The sequence below is a fragment of the Streptopelia decaocto genome, assembly GCF_964273445.1.
Source record: "Streptopelia decaocto genome assembly, chromosome: 6".
Taxonomy (NCBI): domain Eukaryota; kingdom Metazoa; phylum Chordata; class Aves; order Columbiformes; family Columbidae; genus Streptopelia; species Streptopelia decaocto.
The window spans coordinates 752030-771950 of NC_138660.1; the positions used below are offsets into that span (position 1 = coordinate 752030).

Below are 19921 nucleotides of genomic sequence, written 5' to 3' on the forward strand. Positions count from 1 at the left end.
GCGCCGGGACAGCTGTCCTCCTCCCGCTGGGGCTGGGACACGTTTCTGCCCAGCCACCACCTGTCCCCAGGCCTGGAGCTATTTTTTTTCCCCTGGGTCCCTTTTCAACACCCGTGTTTCCATCCTTCTGGCCCCAGAGCCCTGCCCGGGTGTGTTGGACACTGGCAGCTGGCTGTCCCCAGCCCGACGTGTCTGTCCCCAGCCCGAAGTGTCTGTCCCCAGCCCGACATGTCTGTCCCCAGGGGGTGCGGGGTGGCGGTGTCCCCTGACCCCCCCTTGCCACCCAGGTGGGTGACAGGGACGTGCGGGACCTGCTCAGACGTGGAGCCCAGGTGCCATTTCCAGCCCTTGGCTGCTATTTTGGTGAACTGTTGCTCCGTACCCGGGGAAGACGTGACCCTTCTCAAATGTATAAAAACACTGTAGTCATCACAGGATCAAATTAACATCGATCTTTAACAGCGGGGCTGCCTGGGGTGCCGTCCGCACCAGGAGAACCCCCAGCACAACCGGTGCCCAGCACTACGATCTTTAATCCATCATTTGTTTAGGTCTTATATTTTTGGACTTAGGGCTGAGTCTCAACCAGGTTATAGTCAATTATTTCCCATTTAGGCTAGACAATACTTTTCTTGCTGGACAGCATTGCAAATGCTTGCTGCTGTTGTGCTGCTGTTGTGCTGCTGTTGTGCTGCTGTTGTGCTGCTGTTGTGCTGCTGTTGTGCTGCTGTTGTGCTGCAGAAGGGCTGATGAGGGAGAACAGGGTGTCCCATCCCAGGCCAAGGAGGACTAGCACAGCTGGATTTTTAAAACACCTGAACAGTTTGGAGATGCCCAGAAGTTAAGTGAATTTTTGATAGATTGACTAAAAGCGCCTGTTTCTGTGCGCTGGGGCTGGTGACACAGTTCAGTGATGCCGGGTGCTCTCTGGTCCCCAAAGGGTGCTCTGTCCCCAAAGGATGCTCTGTCCGCAGGGGCTGCTCAGTGTCAGAGGACCAGTGTGGTGCTGCTTTGCGCTTCATGAGACTTCAGCAAAAGAAAGAACTAAAACTTTAATAGAGCTTTTTACCTTTTGAGTTTCTGTCTAGAGCAGGGCTCTTGGTGCTGGGGTTCTTTTCGCCCCTCCCTCTCCATGCGTGTGTGTGCTTGTGGAGTTTCCTACGTGGACTTGTTGTTATCGCCCATTTCTGAGTCCACCCTGTGCAGAAGCATTCGTCTCTGGGAGTTGCATAGAAACCTCTTAATCCTGAAAACAGTGGAATTAAACCTGATCTTTCAAATATTAACCAGAAGCCCTGTAAAGGATTATTAACCTTTCTGTCAAAGCCGTTATTGCACAACAGATTTGGCCGGTTGGTAAAAGACAAAGGGTTCACTTTTCACATGGCAGGAGGTGCCCGAGAATGACAGTGGGTGTTGCGCCGCTGTTTCCTGATCCCCTTGGGTGTCTCTGAGCTGGGCTGCGTTTGAACGGCTGCGTTATGAGGGAGCGTCTAACAGCTCCTGGATACTCAGAATCATCTTCTTGCATTCGAGTGGCACCTTGTGGCAGCCCTGGGGTCACGGCTCACGTTCTGTTCTTTATTTCTCCGCCGCCTCTTCCCTCCCGAGCCCTCCGGGTGCGGGGGGGCGGCAGCCTGGGTGTTTGCTCTGCGGTGGAGGTGTCGGCTCGCTCAGCTCCTGCTGAAGCAGCATGTTTTCTGGGGAGCTCCACGCCAGAGTAACCTCTGCCCCGGCTGATCCGATGAGAAATTATCTCCTGGCCGGGACCCAAACACAACCGGGGATTAACTTTGCCCCGCGTGTGCTGGCGTGTGGCCGCTCAGATCGGCGGGCGCCCGGCGCGGAGCGGCGCGATGGGGACGCGGCTGCTGTGCCTGTGCCTGGCCGCGGCCCTGCTGGCCTACAGCGCCTACACCCCCCTGCCCCCCGACTTCGAGCAGCCCTGGCGGGTGATGCTGCTCTCGGCCGCCTTCCGAGCCAGCCTGCGCCTGGTGAGTGGGGCCGCGGGGCTGCCGGGCGCGGGCGCCGCCACACGGACCCGCTTTGTGGATGGGGTGATAGACTCAGCGGGGAGCCAGCATCTGAAACGAAGCTTTAAACTTGTAACTGCATAACTATGTAACTACGGCTATAAAAATACTTGGGAAATATTTAATTGTGCAACCTTGGAAAAAACACATGCAGAATGACTGAAAATGGGCTGTGCAGTGTGAATGTGGATAGATAAGTGCAAACAAGTTTGTTTTGCTTTGCGATCCTTTGCAGCTGAAGCTCCGCTCCTTCAGTTCTTCCTGTTTCTCGGAACACGGGTCTCAGTCTCTTCCTTAGAAGTGTTGTATTGGCTCTCAGAGAAGTCTGGAGCGCTTTTAAGATATTGTTGATTTTTGTGGTTTCATAGAAAACTACTGACAGAATGAGCCTAAAAACTACAGAGAACTAATTAGAGGGGTGATAATGCTAGGACGTGTAGAAATTAAGCTATATGTATGTATAACTTGGTTTCTTAATATCACTGTAATCTTGCGAAGCAGCGCAGAGCCGTATGTCGCAGTCTGGAGAGGCAGGGCTATTACAGCCTGTCTGCAGTTCTGTGGCAATATTTACTGACAACACGGTCCTTATGTCTTTCCATGCTATTTTTGTATATACTACATTCCCAGCTTCTGCTCCATTTCAGTCATGTTATACAGCCATTTCAAACATATGTAAAGAATCTGCGAGGCTGCACACCATGCGTAAGTGACGGTGCTGTAGCTCCTACCTCTTACGTACATTAAACTGGGAGCTCGTTTAAATCCAGCCTGTGCTTTGCAATGGTGGCTGCAGCAGCGTAACCACAATGCAGAAACAAGGTCGGAGAGGAAGGTCTGGGGGAGGAGGGGACTGGGTGGCGCGGGAGTCTTTCTGGGTGCTACCACCATTTTGGGACTGCCTTTTCTTTTCCCAGCATAAAATATATGGAAAGGAGGGTCTAAGCCAGGAGAGAGGTTTCTGGCTTTGATCGAGGGATGCATGAACACCTGGGCTGTTTGCTCCCAAGTACTTGGGATTTTGGCCTTTCTATCATTTCAGTTAAAGTGTGACGGGTATGATTTTCAGAAGTCTGCAAGAGCCACCTCTTTTATGCTTTTTCTGGTGGCGGCAAGGGTGCATGCTCTCTTGGGATGTCTCCTAAGCATCCCCTTTCTGGATGGTATCTAGAAGCTGCTGTGGGTCAGCCAGCCTGTCTGTGGTGCAGAGCTCCTGTGCAGTCTGTGCAATCGGGAGGGGGTGATGCTTTGGGGAGCGTGTGCGCTTACTCACGGACCTTTTGCCGCTTCCTTGATTTTGATCTCGTGGCTTGAGGTCTGAATGGTGGGAGCTGAGGAAGGGGTGAGAAAGCAAGTGTAGCTGCCCCGCTGCTCCCGTCAGCCCCTTCGGGGCAGCCTGCCAGGAGGGACGCGTCCGCCGCCCACGAGCGCCGCGTGTCTGCTCCCTCGGTCAGGCCCACAGCCTCCAGCAGGCAGGAGCGGTTTGTGTCCGAGCTGGAGGGTGGCGTGTTCTTGTTCTGCATGGAGCGCTGGCTCTGGCTGACTCGGCCCGAGCGCAGGGCGAGCGCGTTTGACTCCTGCAGAACAGAGATCCTCGGGGACTCTGGTGCAGACAGCCTCCCGGGACCTGCACGGCTGCAAATGACACTTGACCTGGTTCTAAAGTGTCCTCAATACGTTCTGGACAGCCATCCGGTTGTTGGGCAACAACTCTAATTGCTTAATAGTAGGGCTGGATGTGCAGAGGGGACCTTATTTTAGTCTTTCTGACTCCCTGAGGTTGGTTTGAAAAAGAGGCAATAATACAGTCCCTGCCAGACACTCCTGGCCAGGAGGGTCTTCTCTTCAAGCTCCCAGAGCAACATGAACGCAAGCCTTGAAATGGCAGATCTCCATCCTCCCCCATCATCTTCGCTTCAGTAGCTCCTGGGGAGCTCTCCAGCTTCTGAGCCGCGTTGTGCCAGATTTCCTCTCGTTTGGGGTTTCCTGGCCCGGATGAGGAAATGGTTTGAACAAAGCCTGTGCTGGTCCCAGGCTGTGCTCAGGGCTGTGCTGAGGGGCTCTGGGGGCCCGCGGAGGTCGGGTCTGGCCCCGATTAGCCAGGGGTGCGGTGGTCCCGGTCCGGCCGGGCCGTGCTGGAGCCCGGCGTACCCAGCGCCGTGCAGAGCGGGGCGGGAATGTCTCCATTCGCTGTTTATGTTACGGCATCTCCAGTCTATATGCTCTCTAGCTGGAGAACAGCCCCAGCTAGAAAAATAAACTGGCCGGTTTCTGCAGTGCTTAAGCACAAAATTCCGCGTGTATTTTCAGGAAGTACCATATGCACAGTCCAAGATAAAACGCAGGAAGAAAGTATAAAATGCAGTACAACATTTCTTCCTAGCTGGGTGTACCCCTGGCTGCAGTTCTGTGAAATCCTCCCAAAGCGTCCCCCGTCCCTGCCCCGAGGATTTGAGCCCTTACGTCCCCGCTCACAAGCGGCCATGTGTGTCTTATCCTGTAACACGCAGTGATCTCAGTTGGGGGACAATGAGACTTTTCAGATGAGAGTTTGGTTTTCTTTTGGTTTCATATGATAATGGCCTTGAAACCGCAAGCAGCAGCAGTGGTTTTCCACTGCAGAGTGTCCACTCGTGGACAAACCAGCCCTGGGAGCATTGAAAAGCCTCAGTCCTGGAGCTGGGGGAACTCCTCCCAGCACGGGGGACTTGCACAAGCTCAGTGGAATTACAGCAGGACTCACTTTGACCTATATATTTATTTTTTCAAGATGCTAATCCTCAGGGAAAACACAACAGCTGAGAAACATTTATGTAAACTGCATAATCACTGGGGATCAAAATACGCAGTTTTGGCTTGTGTACGTATTTGTCTTTATCGGCTATGACAAGGACCCGTGTGTTCCTCTGCGCAGCGTTGCCGGTTACTGCCCGTTGGTCTCCATTGCGGAGCGCAGTGCCGGGCAGAGCTCCCGGCACCGCCGGCGCCGAGCCTGGCACACCCGCCTCTGGCACACGGTGGCAGCCACTACTCAGTGTTGGCAGAAAGGCCTCAGCTGTATTTTCTTCTAACTGCTGGAAAAATACACTATATGTGGAAGATGATTGAATGGTTGACCTAAAATAAAAGATACAAAAAGCAAAGGGAGCAGGGTCGGAGCTCCAGAAGCAAATACAGTCAGTACTTTCAGGATGCCAAGGACACCAGTGGCACAAAGACAAGAACAAAGCAATTTGACTTCCAACTGCACAATAGCGTTTGATCATCAGTTCCATCCTAGTAGGCAAAGAGCATCGTTTAGAGATGAGCACGCTTACATTATCAAAAGGAAACATTTTCTTTACTTTGAGACATTAAAAAGGCAGAAGTATCTTTGTGCTACTTTACCACAGTCCAGCTCTGTTTAATTTCTCCGGGTTGACGTGTAACGGCTCCGTTAGTTGGCCGTGTGGTCTCTGTCGGTGGGCCGGGCTGTGTTTAAAGGCTGCTCTCCGTGTCGCCGGCTGTAGGTGGAGGTCGCCGACTGGCTGGGGCTGATGCACTTCATGGATGCCATGATGCTGATGACAGTTGCCAACTACGTCGAACCCACGTCCGATGAGAACGTCACTGTGATGGACACAGAGTTCAGCAACGTGTCCGTCCGTCTGTACCTGCCCAGGAGGGCGCCGGAGGGGCTGCGGAGGGCCGTGGTTTACTTCCACGGGGGAGGATGGTGCCTGGGCCAGGCAGGTGAGGTCTCACCGCCCCGGGTCGGCGCTGCCTCGTGCTCCTGGGAGCTGCGGCGGGGAGGGTCCGGGAACTGGTATTTCACCAGTTCAAACTGGGGGAGGCTTTGGGGAAGTCACCTGGAAGCTTCTTCAAAGAGGACCGTGCTGCTGCACACATCTCTGTTCTCAAACGCACCTGAGCGTGTTCTGAGCGACTCATCTCATTTCAGGCATGAAACCCTATGACCATCTGGCAAGGTGGACTTCCACCGTCTTAAATGCTGTCGTGGTGTCAGTCAAGTAAGAGATTCTCCTTCTAGACGGGACGAGGGTTTGGAATAGATTAATCTATTTCAATTAACCTGATTTTGAAACATCATTTTTTTATTATGTGCTTTCCTGCTGGCTCTCAGTATTAGTAAACAACAGCTGTCAAGGTTGCAGTGGGGAATTGTGGTTGGTGGTTATTTCAGAAATTGCTTTATGAAGTTGGGTGGGTATTATAGTAAAGTATTTGATCCTCCAGGATAGACAGATAATTCCTGTTTCTCTGGGCACAGAAAATTACAAACATTCACCAACCAGGGCAGATGTTAGCAAACCTTTCTCTTTATTGACAGCAAGAAGTAACACGCTTCTGCCTGCTCTAACAGTTACAGGCTGGCACCCAAATACCGCTTTCCTGTTCAGTTTGAAGATGTGTATTCGGTGACCAAGTTCTTCCTGCAGAGCCGCGTCCTGTCGCAGTACGGGGTGGACCCCGCGCGGGTCTGCGTTGCGGGAGACAGCGCGGGCGGCAACCTGGCTGCAGCCGTGGCGCAACAGGTGAGGAAACACAAAACAAGACAAAGCTGGTGTTCTAGCTCAAGGAAAAAGTTGTCATTTCTTGGGCAGTTACAAAAGACGAACAAAAACCTCTGCTCAAAGCAATACACCTTCCAGTTCTGCTGGTGCAGGAGGGATGTCCACAGGGTTCCCAGGGAAATCGTTCACTTGAGCCATTGGGTGGCATCAGAGCAGCTTTGCTGCGATGTCCTCCAAACCTTTACACCTGAAAAAGAGGCTCTCTGCCCTGTAATTAGGGCATTTATCACTCTGTCCTTAAGCACATTTTGGCTGGTTAAGGTTGTGTTGTTTGAAAAGGGAATTTTAGAAATTTGACTCATATAATGTAACTAGAAGAGAGGAAAAAACCAACAAGGTTAAGTGCTCCAGTGTCATTTGCTCACTCACGGTTTCGGTGCCTTTGGCACTTCCCAGGTTTATTAAATGAAGTCAGTGTGCCGTGGCTCTCTCGAGGAGCCATTGGAGTTGCCATGAACGTCACTGGGACAGGGTGTGAACTTGCTGTGGACGCTGATGGCAGACGACGAGGGAGAAGGTGGAAATTCAGTAGTGAAGAGGGAAAAAGGACGACATACAGGAGACACTGGTGTTCAGCTCATCATGTTTTGTTTTTCACATGTCTGAAATGCACAGAATTGTAGTTGTTTGAGTTCTAACACTTCAAGGTTAGAAAAACGAAAGAGACTGGTAAGCTTTAAATTGTGGGAAATACTAAAGGAGCCTCAGAAACCTGCAATTTTGAAGCTATAAGGACAGAAGTTTTCTATAGTTACAGAAAAGCATTTTCACTACTTTGGAAAGCGCTGATGCTTCAAAAAGAATATTTCCCAAACATTTTTATTCTTCAGTATAAGAAATAACATTAGCTTATATTTGATGTTTGAGAATTTTTAACGTAACGTACTGTTTTAGGTGACCTGCGCATGAATTTTAGAATTTCTTTAAATTAACCTGTTCTGGTTTACTGATAATCTTATTTTGCTTATGTTGTAAAAATGTGTGTGTTAATTCCTTACGTTTAAGATCTTCTGTCAGTGCGAGAGAACCAACACGTTTTAAGTGACTTCCTGTAATTATTTATATTTTCTGTTGCAGCTGTTAGAGGACCCTGAAGTCGAAACTAAACTCAAAGCTCAGGCACTGATTTACCCGGCTCTTCAAACCCTCGACCTGGATTTGCCGTCTTACCGAGACAACGCCGAGAAGCCCATCCTGCCCAAGTCGCTGATGGTCAGGTTCTGGAGCGAGTACTTCACGTCGGACCCGGCGCTGCGGGAGGCGATGGCCTCCAACAGGCACGTCCCGCCCGAGTCCGGCCACTTGTTCCAGCTGGTGAACTGGAGCAGCCTGCTGCCCGAGGAGATGCGGCGCGGCCACGCGTACGCGGGGCCCCGCGCGGGCAGCCCGGAGCTGGCGCGGCGCTTCCCGGGGTTCCTGGACGCGCGGGCGGCCCCGCTGCTGGTCCCCGACGCGCGGCTGCGCCGCCTGCCCCGCACCTACGTCCTCACCTGCCAGCACGACGTCCTGCGCGACGACGGGCTCATGTACGTGGGGCGCCTGCGGGCCGCCGGCGTGCCCGTCACGCACTATCACGCCCGGGACGCCTTCCACGGGTCCATGATGTTTGTCTCGGGTTTTGCTGAGTTAGCTGTCGGGCACCGGCTGACCAACAACTACATCCAGTGGTTAAATGAGAACTTGTGAGCTGAGGATGTTGCTCCGGCCGGGCTCATGCTCCCCAGGTGGGGGGCGCAGGAGCCGCGTGAGCTTTATGTGATTGCCATCTTCATTGTGCTGCTCTGCAGTGTCCGGATCGCAGCGTTTCTTCTCTTCTCTGGCAGGAAAATCAGGCTGACTCTCACTAATCCCCCAGTGCTGTCCTCTGAGCTGGGAGCCCCACCAGGGCTGCCCTGGCCCCCCGAGCCCCCGCTGGCACAGCCCGTGGGACCCCACGGCCGGTGTCACTTCGTGTTTCTCCCTGTCGCAATGTCCTCTCCCTGTCTTGTGCAAACGGGCAGCGCTGTCGCTGTCACATGCTCGGTGGCGCTCGCTCCCGGTGCCCCTTGGTGCGCTCCCTGTCCCCCAGGACACACCGGCACGGCCCCGCCGCTGCCGTGGGGCGCGGGGGCACGGGGACCCGCACTCGTGAAGCAAAAGGCGACTTGTGTGACACTTCGATCGGCTGCTGGGCTTGAGCTGTTGTTTCTCGAGCATGGTTGGAGGGAAGCGGTTGAAAACCAAATGGGATGCTGCAACACAGTGCAAACATTGTTTTGTTGTTCTGGGTTTTTTGGTGGTTGGTTTGTTTGGCTTTGTTTGTGTCTGTGTGGTTTGGTTTCTGTTTTACTTGGTTATCACTTTCTTTAATCTCTGTGTTAGAAGGAAATAGTGTAACAAAACAGCACTGGATATTGATCAGATAACAGACAGCTGTGAAGGTCCTAGCCTTACAATGGTACTGCTGTATGTTTTATGCTCTACTCATTAAATAAGTTATGTATCATGTGTTCTAATTATCCCTAAAGTTGTGTAGCAGTTTTACATGTGAATTTTTCAAACTGAAACTCCTGGTGAGGTGCGCTGGGGCTCCGCGGCTCCCCAGGACGCGCTGTCCCGCAGCCCGGTGCGCCCGAGCGCCCGGCCGCCCACCTGGGCTCCTCTGGGACACGCACGGGAGATCCAGCCGTTCCAAAGGCGCCTCCGTCCTTCTGACGCTCTTGTAGGGTTGCGCTCGGTGCTCTGGAGAGCTCTGACCCCTGCGAGCGCCGTGCACGGCGCTGCCAGGCGGGGAGCGGGGACCGACCCGGGCTCGCCGGGACGGACACAACTCCAGAGAGGAGCATTTGGGGAAAATCCCTCATCAGAGGCGGCCGTGGGTCCTGCAGAGCTGCAGCCCGTCTGTCCGTCCATCCTGCTGGGCGGGTTCCTGCAAAGGGGAAGTGGTTGTTTGCTTCTCCCCCCGGCTGCACATGTTCTGCAGCACCTTCCTCCTGTGAAAACTGCCCCCGAGTCCTGCTCAGCCAAACAACTCGTTAATGATTGAATCATATGCAAATGAGGCGGCACGGGGACGTGGTGCTGCTCACCGGGGTCCCCGCGCTGTCCCCACGGCGAGGTCCAGCGGTGCGAAGCAGCAGCGTGTGGCCCTGGCTATGGTAAGGTGTCCCCGTCCCTGTCCCCCGAGAGCCGCTGTCAGACCCCACTGCTCGAGGACACTCCGCTCTTCCTCTAGTGACACCATTGCTGAACGTTGTCTTACCCTTGCTGCTTGCTTTAAAATCGATTACTCAGTCTTCTTCTAACAGCTGCCTAAATCAATGTATCTGCCAGGACAGTAATTTTTCAATTATTCTTCATATTTAAAGGTCTAATGTTAGTGCAATGTTTTCTAGAATTGAAGTCTCAGCGGAGCGTTGAGTTCTCCTGGACAGCCAGGGTTGGGGGCTGCGTGGGAGGTTGTTCTGGCCAGGTGACCGTTCTCTGCTGTGTAACGTTTCCTGCAGGACGCGGTATCAGTGCAGATATTTGCTGGATGTAACTGGAGAGAGTTTGGTATATGCGGTACTTTATTCTGCCTCGTGATCTACCTTTAAAACAAAATGCAGTTCTTTGAGAGCAGAGACCTTTTGATGAATTCTAGTCACCAGACCAACTCTGAAAATACTGACAACAATTACATCATTTGCAAAGACTGTTTTCTGTAGATTTTGCGGCCGTCGTGTTGCTGTTCTTTCAGAGCTTCGACTTAGCTTGATTTCAGCTTTAATCCATGTCCCATTTTTCTAACGTTTTCTTTTCCCCTGCTTTCTGATGGTTCTGCTGATGTTTCACCCAGCGGCTCTTGCTGAGAGCTGCTGTCCTTGGGTTCCCCCGCAGGTGGGTATGTGAGTGTTTGCTGAGGAGGGACGGGAGGGAACACTTGACATCCTTCCCTGTTTCTTCCCCTGTAACATGAAAGCAATTTTTTGTTAACCCGCCTTTAGAAAGAAAGCAAGAATTTGTCCTCAGGCAAGCTCACACTCGGTTCAGCTTGCTAGAAAGCTTTGCTCCTTTAAGAATAGTGGTTGTGCTACTTCGTTCCAAGCCGAAAGCAGGTCTTTGGAGCCAAAAGCAAAGGCAAGAGCGGAGCAGGAGGGTGCGGTGGTGCCGGCAGCTCTCCCGGCCGCAAACAGCCCCGAATTGTCCCCCCTCTGTGAGTAAATCACACAGGGGTCCCACTTCACAGCAACTGAAAAGTGACTTAAAGTTTGTGCATTTGGCTTCAAAGGTGTTTTATCTTGAACTTGACTGTGTGTCCGCTTAACTACAGCCACTTTTATATCAAAGAGGACTAGTCAGTCATAGCTGAATCTTCCTTCTTAAAGGGCTTTTTGCAGGAGCTGGACGGTGCAGGAGCAGGAATGCCCCATGTGTGCTTCCTCCTCGCGGTGCTTCCCCTGCAGTTCTGGTACTGGCTTACCAGAAAAACCACGCAAAGCGCACGATGAGCTTCGGTTAAGTTAATAAATGCCTTATTTCCTGGCCTCACGATGAATTCTGTGTAACACTGTCACAGCGTGACCGTATTGCTGCTCATGAGCTCATCCTTTGTCAGTCCAGACAGGGACTTCTGCGTTGGCGGTGAGCGGGGGAGCAGGGGTGGCTCGGCTGACGGGGGGCGGTGGCTCCGGCGAGGGCTGTGCCGAGGCGGTGACAGGCGGTTTGGCGGTGACAGGCGGTTTGGCGGTGACAGGCGGTTTGGCGGTGACAGGCGGTTTCGCTGGGCGCAGCGGGCACACCAGGGCAGGTGCCTGCAGGGGACGTTCTCACTTCCAGCTCCTCACACGGGCTTTTGCTCGTGCGCGTTTTCATCCTGCTCCGTAGCTCTGGTCAATAGCTGAAAGTAGAAATCTTGAGTGGATAAGGGACGTTCTGCAAGTTCAGGTCTCCACTTGCCATAGAAGCTGTAAGGAAACAGGATGCTATATTCACCTGTTACAGCAACGATATAGAAGCAGCCATGCAATGATCTTTTACTGATTTCTGGTGTTCGTGTTGTTTACTTTCCAGGCTGTGAATGAGACAGGCGGCTGTTCGCTCATGATCAGAGCCCTAGAGAAGTATTATCTTTCCACCATGTACAGCCTTGAGTTCATTTTAGGCTTCATTGGAAACACCATTGTTGTGTTTGGCTATATCTTCTGCCTGAAAAACTGGAAAAGCGGCAATATCTACCTGTTCAATTTATCATTATCAGATTTATTATTTCTGTGTACTCTTCCAATACTTGTGAACAGCTACTCCAGAGAACAATGGGTGAAAGAGAGCATCTGGTGTTACAGCAACAGGTTCCTGCTGCATGCGAACCTGTACAGCAGCATCCTTTTCCTCACTGCCATCAGCATTGACCGATACATGCTCATCAAATACCCTTTCAGAGAACACGTCCTACAGAAGAGGAAATCGGCCCTTATCGCGTCTGCTGCCATATGGGTTGGGGTGATTCTGGAGCTCCTGCCCTTGGTGTTTTTCCTGGAGCCTAAAACACCTGCCAATAACTACAAGTGCCTTGATTACGCAAGCTCTGGAGACCCCACAAAAAGCCTCATCTATAGCATGTTTCTGACTGTCTTCGGGTTCCTCATCCCTCTTGTGATCATGTGCTGCTTCTACGTGAAGATGGTTCTTTTTCTCAAAAACAGGAGTGAGCAGCACAGTTCCCTCCTGACGCTCGAGAAGCCTCTGACTTTAGTCGTCCTCACCGTGGCGATCTTCTCCTTGCTCTTCACCCCCTACCACGTCATGCGCAACGTGCGGCTCGCCTCCCGAGTGCCAGCCCTGAACGTGTCCGCGTGCACGCAGGACGTCGTCAGCGCCGTCTACATCGTCACCAGACCCATCGCCTTCCTCAATAGTGCCATCAACCCTGTTTTTTATTTCTTAATGGGCGACCACTTCCGGGAGATGCTGATGGCAAAAGTCAGGCAGCTCTGGAGCAGGGTGACGACCACCAGCGAGTGAAGGAGCGAGGAGACCTCTCGTAGTGGAGATGGGGGGAGGAAACTCCCTCGGGGAGAGCATTCACTCATGTGCAGTGCCAGTTTTTAAATAACCTTGCTTATGCTATAGCATGTGTGTGAGCCGATTGTGTTCCTCTAAATGCGCTTTCCTTATCGCACAGGAAGCCTCCTGCTAATCTGGCTCCAGCACCGCAGCAGCGCTGCTCACGCCGTGCCGCAGGAAACGCTGCTCTCGTGGCAGGATGTGCTGCAGCCTCTTCACCTTGTAAATACAGGGTCGTCGTGGTAGTTCTTAAAGGGAAAATGTGCTGCTCTTCTTTGTGAGCCTGAACTTGATCCTGGGCCAGGCCTGGGCTGGGATCAGTGTGCCAGGGGCGCTAATTCGCGTGGTCAGCACAGTCCGGGGATGGAGGCTGAGTTGTCTTTGTAGGAGCGTTTGCAGCCTGTGTCTCCCGGGAGGTTTGGTTTTCGCAGTGAGGAACTGGGACAAGTGACGTTCGCAGCTGCCTTGGCGAGGGCTGGCGCCCGGGCTGCGGCACGGGGGGGCACGGCCGGCGGGGCTGGGGCTGTGTGCCCGAGTGCGGGCGGTGCAGAGAGCTGCGATGTTTGGCTGCTCTGCAGGTGTTTCGTGGAAGCCCTGAGCCGGGCAAGGTGTGTGGGTGCGAGCACACGAGGTCTCACACTTTGATAGCAAAGCTGGATTCAGCTTGCAGAAGTAAAAACAAGAAAACCTATCGGTTTAGTTCTTGGCTGAGATTTGCCCTTGTACATCCCCGGGACAGCTGCACAAGCTTGTACTGGTGTTTCCACTTTGCAAAGAGTGGATTTACTTATCTGTAAGCGTGAGCAGAATGTGTAGCTCGAAGCAGGATTTGGACCTCACGGTTAGAACTTCATTAAGAGTTCCGGTAATGAAACAGGAGCTAACGAGGAGCCGGTTCTGTGCCTAACATCCTTGCAGGCAGGGTGAGGGGAGGGCTTCAGTTCTGCTCTGTCCTGCTGTTCAGCTGCAATAAGTTTGATGTTTTGCTGATACGTGCCTTATAATAAACTGTGCATCCTTGTTTGTGTGGGTTTGGGGTTTTTTTTAAACCTCCTTTTTTGTTGAATGTTTTGTTTTAGATGCTATTGAATGTTTTTCCTGTTACAGTCAGGCCCTAGGAGCCCGTGAGCAGAAGCTGGCACGGGGCTCAGTCTGAGGGTGAAGCGGGCTGTGGGACACTCTGCTGTCACCTCCGCGAGTGTCCACTGCGGCTCCCGGGGGGCTGGTCCTGCACCCCCAGCAAAATGTGCGTAACCCATATTTTCTTCCTTCTGTTTGCTTTGTAACAAATCTTTACCCATAAATCGCTAAAGCGCTCTGGCGGTGGTGGAAAACAGATCCATCACGGGTTGTGGCAGCGTGGCCTGGGGCAGATAAGGCTGCACTTGAGTGTCCATTATCAGTCCCCCTGGGCTGGTAAGGACCATTGCACGTGGCACCCAGAGGCAGTAGTTCGGCTGGGTGTGACATGCCAGGTGAATATTCCCTTCTTAAAGTTGGAGTCTTAGCACATTAAAGAGGAATTTTCTTCTGGGTAAAGCACCATTCAGCAATAAGTATTAGGCTGAAACACCTTCAGTAGACTCAGCTCTGCTCTTTGCAGTGGACAGAACAGGAGTTTTCAAAGAAATGTTTGTTTTCTAAAACTGTAGCGATTTGGGTCTTTCCTGTATCAGTTCAGTGGCTTCTTGTGAATGGGCTTATGTGGGGCACAAGAGGAGCTGGTGGGGTTTGCTTTTCTTTGGGTTTGGGGTTTTGTGTGTGTGTGTTTTGTTTTTTTAACATGTACATAATCTAATAGCAGGAGTGGCAAGGCCATGTACACTCTATCTGGATGTGCTGTTTGTATTTAATTGTTCTCCTGCATTAGAGATTTGTGGTGGCCAGCTCCTACATCTGACTATCTGTATTTGCTTTCACTGCTGCCATCTATCTTGCACTTGAGGGAGAATAAGAAGAGAGAAATCCTGCATTTTTCAGAACACCCCTGCTTTCTGTTCAGCCCGATTTCTTACGTGTGTCCCAGGTCGGAATCTGCCGAACCCAGGGCAGCTGATGGCGCGTCCTGGTCTCCGCTCGCCGCGGGGAGGGGGGCTGCGCAGGGGTCAGCGCAGCGAGGTGCTCATTGCCGCTAATGCCGCTGGGCCAGTCTGCAATCCCCGCAGCGTGCCGGGCGCCCGGGGGTGGCTCCTGGGTAAGGGGCTCAGTGGCCCCACTGCCCCGGCCCTCGAGGCGATGCCGTCACGGGCAGTTCGCCACGTGCCACCCTCCTCGGTAGCAGCGTTTCTCGTCTGGTGATTGCCATCATCGTCACAGGGTAGGCAAGCAGCTTTCTTCACCTTTTGGTGTCACGGGGCAGTTTCCTGACCCCAGCCAGCCCTGTTTCCCCCGCGTGGCGGCTGTACGTGTGGGAAGTGAGATGCAGCAACCCCTGGTTGTGCAAGCGCCGGTTCAGCATCCGCAGCTCATTTAGCATCCGCATCTCGCTGCAAACGGGGAGGGAAAGGGCTGCTGGGTGCTCACTCGGCCCTGGGCTGAGGGCAGGAAGGAAGGAAGGAGAAGGGAGAAGAGAAATCAACCTCCGCTTGCCAGCCGCTTCCAGCAAACGGCTTGTGCAACACTCGGCTCGTGTGGTGCTGGCAGCTCGGCTCCCCCGCAGCCGGCTGTGCAGGGGGCAGAGGAACACGGGGAGCGCTGGGGTGTCCGCACGGGGAGTGTGAGTGGATCTAATTAGGCCTGTGTGAACCTGAAATGGTAAACTGCAGCCTGCTTCTAATGCTAACACATCTCTGCCCCTTCTGAGTGCACGTGGATGGCAAGGCTTGCTGGGGGAGCGCAGCCGGCCCTGCCTGATGCTCACCCCGGCTCGTTCCTCCCTGAGGGTGGGCTAGGGGTGCTCCCAGGCAGGCACAGGGTGCTGCAAGGCAGGCACGGCTGTGGGATGGTCCAAAGCACGCACACGGGATGCCCCAAGGCAGGCACGGCTGTGGGATGGTCCAAAGCACACACATGGGATGCCCCAAGGCAGGCACGGCTGTGGGATGGTCCAAAGCACGCACACGGGATGCCCCAAGGCAGGCACGGCTGTGGGATGGTCCAAAGCACACACATGGGATGCCCCAAGGCAGGCACGGCTGTGGGATGGTCCAAAGCACGCACACGGGATGCTCCAAGGCAGGCACGGCTGTGGGATGGTCCAAAGCACACACACGGGATGCCCCAAGGCAGGCACGGCTGTGGGATGGTCCAAAGCACACACACGGGATGCCCCAAGGCAGGCACGGCTGTGGGATGGTCCAAAGCACGCACACGGGATGCCCCAAGGCAGGCACGGCTGTGGGATGGTCCAAAGCACGCACACGGGATGCCCCAAGGCAGGCACGGCTGTGGGATGGTCCAAAGCACACACACGGGATGCCCCAAGGCAGGCACAGCCGCCACAGCCAAGGCACAAGGACAAGGTCCCATCCCAGCGTTATCAAGGCAAGGGCTGGTTTTCCCGTCAGCCCACATCAGCACCAATTCTGTTACTGACAAGGAGGTGACTCTGGGCTCTTCATACAAATCGGGAAGAAACTTACGGTTTTGCCTTTGGGTTTTTTAGCACAGAAAACAGGTGTGCAGAAGCTCAGATTGTGCTGACATGTGGCAGGTCAGGGTTAAGATGTTTTCCTCAGGCTGGGTTTGCTGGAAGAGGAGGTACTGCCAGCCCAACACCATCCAGCTGTCCCTGCCCAGGTCTGGCCAGGGGCCAGCTCCCCATGCTGGGACAGGCCAGTCCAAGCCCCGTGACAGGGCTGGACCCACGGCCACGCCAGATGTCACTGCCATCTCCCCCCAGAGACACATCTGCACAGCACGTGGCATCCCATGTCCGGGTGATCGATGGCCAGGAGGTGATTTTTCTTCATAAACAACATGTAGTGACAGTTCTTCTGGATGAAAGCGTCCATTTATTTGTTTTGCTGTGTCCGTTGAGGTGAGAAGGGGCATCTGCTCCTTAAGTGCACGGAGTCACCACGGAAACCTCCCTGTGTACACACGGGTGCCACAGTTACCCACGCGGCTGTTCCCTGTCGGCTGGGTGCCCGGTAAGTGATCATCATCTCCTAATACGTGCTCCTTCTGGTAATACATGCCAAATATCCATCATTAAAAAGGTGCAAAGTTAAACTGGTGCCTGTGCGTTGGAGAGCCCAGCACTGCTTAATAGAACTCCCATCTATTATTGCAACTATTTTTAATAGTAGTGATGCTATTATTTTTCTGCTATGTGCACTGATCATATCATGGCACATGATATATGTCTTGTATTTTCATTTTCGATGTTTCTTTCTTTTCAATGTCTTCACTGCAGGCGCTGTACTCCAGCGGCTGGGCTTCTGGGCCACATAAGATGCAGGAAGACGAACTTAGATTTTATTGACCATTTTTTCTAAGGCCACCTTGTTGTTTAATCCCAGGAAGTATTTTCTATTTATTAATATGAAAATATGTAGGATCACAGGATAAGTCAGGGTGGAAGGGACCGCAGGAGACATCCCACCCCCCCTCCTGCTCACAGCAGGCAGCTGCGAGGCCAGACCAGAACATCCACAGGAACCCAACGGCAAGTCGGGTTTCACTCTGCGAGAAGAATTAGATAGAAAACTGATATAAATATATACACCCAAAATACAAATCCATATTACTTATGTCATTAAGTTTTAGAACCAATCTGTTCAGAAGGGAAGAAAACAATCAATTCTAAATATTAAGCACCAGCACCAGCTGGGAATGAGGCCTGGGCTGCAGTTGGGGTCCAGCTGGGGATCGTTAGTTTCATTTTGGTTTGTGCTCCCTGGCTTGGGGTGGGGACAGCAAACTCGACCTCCAGAAGAACAGGAATTCAGTTGTGAGTCAGCCCGAAAACAGGCCAAGAATGCTTCAGTGGCGGTAAGTGATCTAAAAATAACTGTTCCTTGCGCTGAGCGCTGCCGGGCACGGCGAGGGGCGCGGCCCGGCTCCGGCCCCGCGGCCGGCCCGCTGCGGGAGGGGGGGCAGCGCCGCCGGGGGGCAGCGCCACGGCGGGCGCCGGGATGCTCCGTCCCTGTCCGGAGGTGCCCGGGGTGTCTGTCAGAGGGCGAGCTGCTTTCCAGGAGCCGCCTGGTTGTAGCAGCTGGAGCTGCAGGAGCCGCCTTTTGAGGGAAATCAGAGCTCGGCTCCGAACTCACCTAGAGCAGCAGGCTGAAAAATGTATGGTGTCTTTCGTTCAAAAGCCGAGCAAACCTCAGCTGCTCTGCAGCTCGGAAAGTGGCAAATGTCCCGCAATGTTTTGTTTTCTTACATCCCACAGGAACTTCCAGCTTTTCTTTTTGTGCCCATTGCCTCTGGCCCTGCCAGTGCCCAGCAGTGCCGCTCCCGGCAGCCTGCCCCGGGACGGGACGGGACCTGCCCCGGGACGGGACGGGACCTGCCCCGGGACGGGACCTGCCCCGGGGCCGGACCCGCTGCACGCCCCATCATTGCCCCGTCCACAGCAGCTTCTGCCCCGCAGCGTTTCAGCAATGACCCGCGAGAACACCTTTCCAGAGGAGGGGGGTGGCGCAGGGGCTGTGGGCTGGTGCTGGTGCTGTGCCATGGACGCCGCCGCCGGCTCCTGCAGCGAGCTCTGCCGCCTCGGCGGCGGCTCCTCCGCGGCACACGGCGGCTCCTCCGCGGCACACGGCGGCTCCTCCGCGGCACACGGCGGCTCCTCCGCGGCACACGGCGGCTCCTCCGCGGCACACGGCGGCTCCTCCGCGGCACACGGCGGCTCCTCCGCGGCACACGGCGGCTCCTGCGGGGACGGTCCCACCGGTGGCTCCCAAGCGGACTGGTACAGCTGGGCAGCTCCAGCTGTTTAAATACTGACAGTGGTAATGACAGAGACACTGATTCCACTGACTTTTGCTTGTTTGCAGTTCGGTTTCCACTTTCTAAAATTATTTAAGCTAAATAATCTTCCTGAAACCCAGCAGGACCTTAATTCTGTAGGAGTCTGTGAGCCAGCCCAACACAGCCGTTTGTTTGTTTGAATGCTATCGCCCCGGCAGTACCCCGGTGTCTCTGGACACCATCAGAAGGGTGTGGTGAAACATATTGAAGTGCCTACATTTTCACATATTTGTTCAAAGCAGCTTTATAGCGAGTGATCAGCAGGACAGGGCTCTGCCCGAACACATGAACACCCGAGGACAGGACAGCTCAGGTGTCTGATGTCACAGGTAAGGTGGCTGCTGGACTTCTCTTAATTATCTTTATTTTTCCATGTCTTATCTTGATCCAGATCCACAGAAATGAAGCCAAACATTTAACTGCTCCTTTTGATCCATGTTGTCCATTCCATTTCTTACTTCACTTCCTGACATAGCCACCTAAGAACCGCAGGATGGAAACTCTCGTGAATAACCTCCCAGTTGAAATAATTGAGTCCCTGGATAAACAAAAGCAATTCATCAGCTTGCAGCTGGCTTTGGAAATAAATTCTGCACCCTCAGCTACCGCGAGGTTGGTCTGACGAATCCTTTTCCTTCCTAGAGACCTACGTGGTTTTGGTGGGTGCTGTGGAGCAGCCGCCGGCACGTCCCACCCGCGGCTCTGGGATGGGATGACGAGGGTGGTACCTGCACAGCCCAGCTCACCAAGCAGCTCTGCCCAGGGGATGAGGGGGCCCGGGGACCAGGGACACCCACCAGCGGGAGTGACAAGGGGACGGCTCCCACCCGCCCGGGCGGTGGCTGGGGGGTTAAATGGGTGGCATGGGGACCCTGGCCCCACGCCGCCCACCAGCTGTGGGGGGCAGCACCTGGCATGCACAAGGGAGAAAAAGCCAGCTGCCAAGGTAAGAGGAGATCACACTTCTCAGTTGTCTTTTTCCTACTAAACGATGAACCGCAGCAGGAAATGCTGCTGACCGTGGCATTTCGTGGGACAGGCTTGCTGGAGCTCCCGGGCGTTCTGTGCGGTGCTGGGCTGCGGGGTGAACCAGGAGTTACTGCAGAGAAGCGAGGTGACCTAGTTTGGTGTGTCCAGCAATGGAAGTGTGCAATATATTCCTTGTTCTTGCACCAGCGTGAGGGGCACCCGGTCCCCGCTGAGACTGTGACACGGTTCTTGGGAACCGCGCTGGAGTTCTAGGGGCTGCCAATAAAAAACGACTGAGGTTCAGCAGAGAGATCGATTATGTGCTGATTCCTTGGCTGCTTCTGGGGTGCAGAGGAGCTGACGTGGCTGCACAGGGCAGCTTTTGGGGTGTAAAAGGCGCAGTAT

At 53.8% G+C, this 19921-nt stretch overlaps 2 protein-coding genes across 2 annotated transcripts; both read left to right on the plus strand.

Moving 5' to 3' along the window:
* Window positions 1–1477: 1477 nt before the first annotated feature.
* Window positions 1478–9092, plus strand: AADAC (arylacetamide deacetylase). The gene is made up of 5 exons (XM_082056164.1): window positions 1478–1994; window positions 5543–5765; window positions 5974–6043; window positions 6397–6568; window positions 7685–9092. The coding sequence occupies exons 1-5, from the start codon at window positions 1857–1859 to the stop codon at window positions 8291–8293; spliced, it is 1212 nt and encodes a 403-aa protein (XP_081912290.1). The 5' UTR covers window positions 1478–1856; the 3' UTR covers window positions 8294–9092.
* A 198-nt stretch (window positions 9093–9290) lies between these two features.
* On the plus strand, window positions 9291–13654 carry SUCNR1 (succinate receptor 1). The gene is made up of 2 exons (XM_082055443.1): window positions 9291–9744; window positions 11639–13654. Exons 1-2 carry the CDS (start codon window positions 9625–9627, stop codon window positions 12587–12589), a joined length of 1071 nt encoding a protein of 356 aa, XP_081911569.1. The 5' UTR covers window positions 9291–9624; the 3' UTR covers window positions 12590–13654.
* Window positions 13655–19921: the final 6267 nt, after the last annotated feature.

What these genes read in the sequence shown, in the direction of transcription:
- AADAC (XM_082056164.1), top strand. Translation starts at nt 1,857, where the DNA reads ATGGGGACGCGGCTGCTGTGCCTGTGCCTGGCCGCGGCCCTGCTGGCC. An exon ending in TCCGAGCCAGCCTGCGCCTG is followed by an intron (nt 1,995 to 5,542) that starts GTGAGTGGGGCC and finishes CGCCGGCTGTAG; the next exon opens with GTGGAGGTCGCCGACTGGCT. An exon ending in ATGGTGCCTGGGCCAGGCAG is followed by an intron (nt 5,766 to 5,973) that starts GTGAGGTCTCAC and finishes ATCTCATTTCAG; the next exon opens with GCATGAAACCCTATGACCAT.
- SUCNR1 (XM_082055443.1), top strand. Translation starts at nt 9,625, where the DNA reads ATGATTGAATCATATGCAAATGAGGCGGCACGGGGACGTGGTGCTGCT. An exon ending in AGCGTGTGGCCCTGGCTATG is followed by an intron (nt 9,745 to 11,638) that starts GTAAGGTGTCCC and finishes TTTACTTTCCAG; the next exon opens with GCTGTGAATGAGACAGGCGG.